Here is an 8,149-nt window from a genome sequence, read left to right as displayed (position 1 = left end):
TGGATTCCCAAAGGCATCAATCCGTGCTCCAGCATATCGTACATCTATCCATCGCCTGCCTGGACAGATGCCATCTCCGGTCTTTGTAGACATTGGTGCTTGGGCATCTTCATGAAGCTGAGCCACCGACAGCAGACGTTTCCAGCTGGGTAGTGCCTTCTGCAACCATGAGGCTGCCCTCTTGCCCCCGTGCGCCCTTCTCGTCCATGCCCAATGGCTTCCTCGACCTGCTGGAGATCCTCTAGCCTCTGCACAGGCGCTCCAAGTGGCTGCATCCCCATCTCCCTTCCTCACTGGGGGAGTCAAACTCCGAAAGAATGGACCCCATAGCCAGATGAAGCCTCCACTGCGATGAGCCTGTCAAGAATGTTCTCCTTCCTCCAGTGACTGCTTTGAGCAAGTGAAAAGGGGGAGGGGGAGGGGGGGGGAAGAAGAACGAAAGGGAAGGTGTGCGATAGGGCAGAGGGCAGGAGAGAGTACATGACAACCATGTCTTGGAACAAAGGCAAAGGGAGTGCTAATAGTTGTATTAAAAGACAAAGCTTTAGTTCAGAGAGAGCATTCATAGAATAATGAACAACTCTGTCCAAAAGCACAACATGAAAAAGATATTTAAGACAGGCCTGTGGTTAAAAAAAATAAAATAAAATAAAAAGGCAGTCGTTCTCTGAAATTCTTGAATTCAATGTTGAGTCCGCAAGGCTGTAGAGTGCCTAATCGGAAGATGAGGTGCTGTTCCTCGAGCTTGCGTTGAGGTTCACTGGAACACTGAAGCATGCCAAGGAAGAAATGTGCGAGCTGGGGTTGGTGGTGAATTAAAATAGCAAGCAACCGGAAGCTCGGGGTCATGCTTGCAGACTGAGTGGAGGTGTCCCACAAAGTGGTCATCCAATCTGCGTTTAGTCTCCCCAATGTACAGGAGACCACATTGTGAGCAGCGAATACAGTATACTACATTGAAAGAAGTACAAGTAAATCGCTGCTTCACCTGGAAGGAGTGTTTGGGGCCTTGGAGGATGAGGAGAGAGGAGGTAAAAGGGCGGGTATCACACCACCTGTGATTGCATAGGAAGGTGACATAAATGAGAGTTATATTCCCTGTAATTTAGAAGGTTAAGGGCTGATTTGATCTCAATTAAATCTCCTCTCAGCCTCCTCTGTTCCAAAGGAAACAACTCCTTTGGGAGTGACGATACCCTGAGGGAGTGCAGTGCATGGCACCAATGGGCAAGAGACTGTACAGGAATGCAGATGTTAAAGGAGATTCCATAGTCAGGGGGACAGACAGGCATTTCAGTAACCGATATCATGAGTCCCACGTACAACACGGAAAGGGTGCAGGATATTCTGCAGGGGGACGGGAGTGAGCCAGAACTTGCGGTGCATGTTGGCACCTACGACACAGCAAGGGCAGATATCGAAGTCTTACGGTCAGATTTTCAGGGAGGAAGAGTAGGACTCGAAGGTTGTAATCCCTGGAAATAGGAAGATCGCTCTATGCAACCTTCCAACCCTGGTAACTTCTTAACCACCTTATCCACCTGTCCTGCTACCTTCAGGGATCTGTGGGCATCTACTCCGAGGTCCTTCTGTTCTTCTATACTCCTGGCATCCGACTATTCATCGTATAGTCCCACGCCTGGTTTGTCCTCCCCGAATGCAGTACCTCATACTTCTGAGGGAATCCCATTGCGGCCCTCCTGGCCAGGCCATTGATATCTTCCTGCAGTTTGCGGCTTTCTTCCCATTAACCCCGTGGCCAACTTTCGCATCATCTGCCAACTTCTTAAGCATGCCCCCCCCCCCCCCCCCCTCCATTTAAGTCAAAATCGTTGATAATAAACCAGAGAAAGCGCGGGGCCGAGCACTGAGCCCTGCGGAGACACCCCTGGACCATGGCCCTCTGCTTCCTGCCTCTTGGCCAATGTCACAGCCAACTTGGATGCCAATGGGGGGGAGGGGGGGGGGGTTGTCCACTCGAATGGCCAAGTCTCCCATCAGGCAAAGGCGCGAAGGCGAGCCGTCCGTTTTCCATCCGAGCTTAACAACTTGAGGCCGAGACTGAATTGGGATGACGAGGGGGAGGGGGAGGGGGGGGGGGCAAAAGCGACGGGCTGAAGGGCCGCCCTCGGGTTGCCATGGTGCGCGGGGCGGCGGGGGTAGCTGCGTGCGCACGTCCTCTCAACAAACCCCCCCCCCCTCCCTCCCTCCTCGAGGACGCGAATTACGTGCGCGCCCTCTCCCGACGAATTACGTGCGCGGCCCGGGGAGGGGGGGGGGGGGGTGCACGCACGCACGCACCAACGCCCCGCCCACATCCCGCCGCGGATCTCGCGAGACCGGGGCGCCGCTCGGGCGGAGAGGGAAGGCTGGCGGCTAAGATGGCGGAGGGGGACAGCGGGAGCGAGCGAGGCGGGGGTGGAGGAGGAGGTGGTGGAGGAGGTGGTGGAGGAGGAAGCGGAGGGGGGGGTGGCGGCGGAGGCCTGCTGCCGTCTCAGCAGCAGCAGGAGACCCAGGAGCTGGCCTCCAAGCGGGTGGACATCCAGAACAAGCGCTTCTACCTGGACGTCAAGCAGAACGCCAAGGGCCGCTTCATCAAGATCGCCGAGGTGGGCGCCGGGGGCAACAAGAGCCGCCTCACCCTGTCCATGGCGGTGGCGGCCGAGTTCCGCGACTACCTGGGCGACTTCATCGAGCACTACGCGCAGCTGGGGCCCTCGGAGTCGGACTCGGCCGGCGGCCCGGGCCCCGAGGAGCCTCGGCGGGCCCTGAAGAGCGAGTTCCTGGTGCGGGAGAACCGCAAGTACTACATGGACCTGAAGGAGAACCAGCGGGGGCGCTTCCTGCGCATCCGCCAGACGCTGAACCGAGGGCCGGGCCTGGGCGGCACGCAGGGCCAGACGATCGCCCTGCCCGCCCAGGGCCTGATCGAGTTCCGGGACGCGCTGGCCAAGCTCATCGACGACTACGGCGTGGAGGACGAGCCGTGCGGCCAGGCCGAGCTGCCCGAGGGCACCTCCCTCACCGTGGACAGCAAGCGCTTCTTCTTCGACGTGGGCTCCAACAAGTACGGCGTCTTCATGCGGGTGAGCGAGGTGAAGCCCTCCTACCGCAACTCCATCACCATCCCCTACAAGGCCTGGTCCAAGTTCGGCAGCGCCTTCACCAAGTACGCCGAGGAGATGAAGGAGATCCAGGACAAGCACCGGGACAAGCTGCTGTTCGAGCGGCGGGCCGACGAGTCGGATGGGGAGGACGTGGACGACGATTGAAGCCAGGATGCGGAGGAGGAGGTGAAAAGCAGCAGCTCCAAGAAGAAGAAAACCAAAATTGTATCGATTGAGTTTCACAAGGGAAACAAAACAAAACAAAAAAAAGCACGTTTCAACTAAAATCAATTGGCATCTCGATTGCAAAAGGTTTCGAAAAGCAAATCTGCAACAAAAAAAAAGAACAAATTGGGTCGATTAACAAATGCAAACTCGAGATAAAAGTTTCGAATAGTATTTTTTGGGAAATGCAGCATCTTGAGAGAGGAGGAAGGAAGGGGGGGAGGGGGGTGTGTGTGTGTGAAGCATCTTGCAACAAGTTTGTGATATGTGAAAGCAAACAAAAAGGTGGTGAAAAATAAGGGGGGGGGGGCATTTCTTCTGGAAGATGATGTTGGATGAACGGTTCGTTGCGAAATACACACTGTTATTTGTGGAAAAGCGTCGTATCACTGAGGACCATCAGCAATTCAGTTTAAAGAAAAAGAAATATTCGTTCTGGTGACAAAGCGAATGAGAAGCAAGAAAAAACAACATTGAAGCTAGCAACACTTAAACAACGTTCTTTTCATATATGAAACAGAAAAGTTCTTATGGAAGTTTTTTTACAATTATTTTAAATACTGGACAATCAAGCGTCATTTTTAAAATTTGTTTCCATTCTGAATAGTTCAAATATAACTTTGATAAAAAAAAAACTGCCTTGTTCCTGATGCAGGAAATGTTTTTAAATAGAGAGGAGAAAAAAAATGAAGGCTTGACTTACTCAGTAGCATCGTCCAGCACTAGTTCCACATGATATCTAATGCTGGGGTTAGCATGTATATTGGTAAATGATAAACTCCTCTATTAGCCAGTAATACTACTTGTATTTTGGTTACCTGTAGTATGTTCCCCCCCCCGCCCACCACCCAGTATTTCTGGCAGTGTTACGTGTATCCTGTATTCCAGTTCCAGTGTAAATCATCAGTTGGGATTTGACTGCTAGTGTGAGCTTGTCACCCTTGTAGTAGAGACTACTTGTAACTAGCCCAGGTGCTACTGTGGAGAACAAGTGGCAGGTCGAGCCTTGTAAGAAATACTCAAATTTCTTTTTTTTTTAAAAAGTCTTTTTAAACTCGGCTATCCACAACGTACGATCTGACTTTTCCAGACTTGAGAATGTGCATTTGCTTTTCAAAAGATTAACTGTATAAAAATTTCACTAAACCACAATTTCCCAAGAAACATTATTTATGTGCACAAAATTGTTAGATATTGGACAGAATAGAGAACAAAAATTGTTTAACTTAGCTAATGCCGGTGCTTTAAAAGGGGGTCAGACAGCTCTTCACTGTTACGTTTTCCCCCCATTTTAAGTTGTGCAGGAATTTAGGAGTTTTTTAAGCTGTCTATTTATTTATTAGAAGCAGTAATTATATTTTGCAGTATTTCCCCTGTAAAAGCTCCAGCGTGCTCTATTAGGGTAGCTACTGGAGCAGGTTCCTGCCGATTCACCCAAGTCACTGGTGAGTCTGGACTGTTGTAAACGTTTGTCTCACGTTTGAAGAATATTGCATTCTGTGTGCGTTCACCACGGTCCACTCCCTGGTTCTTTTTCTGTAATCTCCTTACTTTAAACTCTTCGAGTCCCCTGACTAAGCTCTTAAAGTTGTGATATGTTGTCCAATTACATTGAAAATTCTGGGGGAGGGGGGTGGGGGGGGGCAGGGAGAGGGTGGGGGGGGGGGGCTTATGTGATAGTGAATCAAAGCGTAGGAATCAAAGCCAGGATGTTAACATCACATTCACAGCCGAACAGCTTCCAATTTGAATGTATGTGAACTAAATCCAGACTGAGAGAAAAATAAGGAAAGCTCTTATTAGCTAGCAGTCAGGGACCACCTGGGAGAAACTGCTAAGCAATATATATATATATAAATCACTTTAACTCTGGTGGGTCTGTGATTACCTGAACCAGATTTAGGTCCTTTACACTTTGCATATTTTGGTTCTGATTGTTGTGGAAATGATTCGTGAGGTTAGGGAGCAGGATGTGCTGCACATATCCAGGTTTGAGGTTGTTCTTGGCACGGGACAGTTTGCACCTTGTCCTGTGGACGGTGACAGAAATGATATCTTTCTACCATGGGAAACGGCGCCCTTGTTGAGCACGGCGGTCTCCACACCTTCTCGGAGCTGGTTAATGTGCGGTAATAGGGTGACGGAGCGTGGTAGCTGCAGATTGGATGGAGTAGGTGCGATGTGATTTTGGTGTAAAGAGGGACTTTTCTTTTTAGAGGGCTTGGGAATGCAGAGCATGTGATCTTTGTTCCGAGGTGAATTGTCAACCAGGTTACTTGCTAAAATATGTCCTGTATTCGTCAGATCATCCGCTTGTCTATGATGCAGTGCTAAGTGTTGACTTTTTTGTTAAATTACTAATAACGAAAGTATACAAAGTGACTGGTTGCGACAATCTCCACAGTGAAGGCAGTATTTTCTACGGCACAGTGCAATAGCCTCATTTATCATTCTCAAATCATTTTTAAATGAGTTCAAAGTGCTCGCATGTACAGCACGGCTGCTGTTCCTTGCAATCTTTGTGTCACTTTTGGTTTTGCTGCAGAGTGAACAAAAAAAAAAGTTTTAATTCTTCACGGTGGATAATGAATTTTAAGGCTTTTGTTAATGTTGGACTTTTAACTTCCTTCTGCTTTTATAAACAAGCAATAGGATATATTTTATACAAATTAATCCAGACTCCTTTTTACGGCCTATTTTTAATTAAAGCTTGCTGATCAATTCTTGAGCCGTGTGGCTTTTTGTCCCTCCGTCATGACTGTCGATTTGCAGGGAGATTGAGCCAGCTTGGTGACATTCCATTTTGTTAATTCATGTGAAAGCTGCTGGAAGAACAGAAGTAGCCAAGTGTGTGCAAAAAAAAAACCCAAACAAAACTCTTTCTTGTATTGGTAGATGTAATGTTAACTGAAGGGGAAGCTTCGTGCCATTGTTCATTTTTAAAAAAAGAAGTGGGGGAAAATGAAAGCTCGGAGATTTGTGACAGCCGGGGTGGGGGGGGGGGGGGGTGGGTGGTGTGCGGGGACGAGGCACTTAGTTTGGTTGGTTCAATTCGAAGGATGCCAAACTTTGATTTAAGGGAAGTGATTCCAAAAAGAACCAGTTTGGTGCTTGTGGAAGGTCGAAGATCGGTCATACTGGGAGAGACTCGACCAATTCCCGTTTGCCCCACTCTTTCTAATATGGACCAACGCAGGGCACAGTTAAGAAAGCTAACTGAACTTCCACAGTCCGACTGTCGTATCAAGTAAGCAATTAGATTAATTTGTCTTAGGTTCTGTGTGGAAAACAGAAAGCAGAATGATGTTAAATGTCTCTCATTAGACAAGCCTTTTCAGAATCCAGTTTATCAAATTTGTGTGTGGGTGGTGGGAAGGAGAGCAATATAGTAAATCCTGTAGATATATGTACTTAATTCAGCAATGAAAGATCTGCAATTTAACTGACTTTTATTTCAGAAATGCTGTAGCCCTCTTACTGAGAACTAATGTATAGAAACGGGGGTGGTGGGGGGAAGCTTAGAGGTGTCTGTGGTCATTGATGTGTTACTTACCATGGGATAACATGCTTTGAGTGTAAACTGGTTTTATAAGTCGGACAAAGAGGCTTCAGACACTCTTGAGGCTCCCAGCGAAGAGTTGGGAGTTGTTGCAGAGCTCCCCAGTGTCTGCTTGTACGATGAGTTAACCAGTTTGAAAATCTATAAACCTAAGCATTTTATTAATTTTTCCATATTTGTCAAAATAAAAAGAAATTGCAGTTCGTATGCGAAATATTGAACGCGTTCCAAACTGATCTTTTTGAAGGAAGCTAACCATTTCGCGTGTGCAGGTCGACTCTGCGTTGTTTCTTGAGATTTGGACTGGTGCAGTGAAGATAGTTCTGATTGCGGTGATGTATGGCTCTTTTCCATGCTCTGATGCACAGGGCATGTGTCACTGTATTTTTAATCCTCCAGTGGCGGAGATCCTGCCCAGTCTGTCAGATTACTCAATGCCCTGTGTTCATTCGGCTGTGCTGCGGGTGCCCGGAGGTTGAAGAGCCTAATGGTTTGGCTTGTCACTGATAAACTCACTGATAAACATTTAATTCTCCTTTGCGATGCCCCATTGTAGGGAGCTGCAGTTTGGAATTTAAAAGTCGTACTGTACCTCCGGCTGCCTCAACTTTTTGTCCTAAATACCAAGCGAGGGTGCAGACTGGATAGCGCTAGGCGCAGTCTGCCTGCTGGGCTGAGGGCGTGACGGATCACTTCAGAAGCAGTCACTCTGGCACAGTGGGTGCTGCAGAGTGGCGCGGTGTTCAGATATTCACGATGTCCCATGATCTCGTTGATAATGAAGTAAGCTTTTTCTTGCACTTGTCAAAATTGACTGTGAAGTTCCAAGCTTGTAATTTTCTGCTGAATTTTGACACGTGGGAAGATACAAATATGTGTAAATGATGAAATAGTAGCCTCTACTTAAAATATATAAACTATAGTTGATCTATTCTAGGTATTTTGGTAACTAACTGAAATTGCTATTTTTCCTTGTGTTTCAATTTAAACATGTCACGATGTTCTAATTTTTATTTTATTATTGTCTCTATTTATGGTTTCTCCTTTTAAAATCTCTCTCAGCGGGCTAGCTGAGAACCGAGCAGCCGATTCCTAAATTCCCACCTGGACTGTTCGAGGAAACAGTTGCCGGAAGGTATGACAGACCAGCCCCAGTCTGTTTTTGGCGTTTGCATATCCTTCCAGAGGGTGGCTTTGGGTTTACATGGCCTTTCTGACTGACCAGTTGCCTTAGAATGGTGTGAATGGGGCAAGTTGT

At 47.9% G+C, this 8,149-nt stretch overlaps 1 protein-coding gene across 1 annotated transcript; it reads left to right on the top strand.

Moving 5' to 3' along the window:
* Positions 1 to 2,372: 2,372 nt before the first annotated feature.
* LOC137357275 (transcriptional activator protein Pur-alpha-like) lies at positions 2,373 to 4,484 on the top strand. Its single transcript, XM_068023498.1, has one exon. The coding sequence runs from the start codon at positions 2,382 to 2,384 to the stop codon at positions 3,270 to 3,272; it is 891 nt and encodes a 296-aa protein (XP_067879599.1). The 5' UTR covers positions 2,373 to 2,381; the 3' UTR covers positions 3,273 to 4,484.
* Positions 4,485 to 8,149: the final 3,665 nt, after the last annotated feature.

This window comes from Heterodontus francisci, chromosome 47 (genome assembly GCF_036365525.1).
Source record: "Heterodontus francisci isolate sHetFra1 chromosome 47, sHetFra1.hap1, whole genome shotgun sequence".
In the NCBI taxonomy this organism is placed as follows: Eukaryota; Metazoa; Chordata; class Chondrichthyes; order Heterodontiformes; family Heterodontidae; genus Heterodontus; species Heterodontus francisci.
Note: the sequence above shows the minus strand (reverse complement) of the source record. Positions and strands in the feature narration are given on the sequence as shown.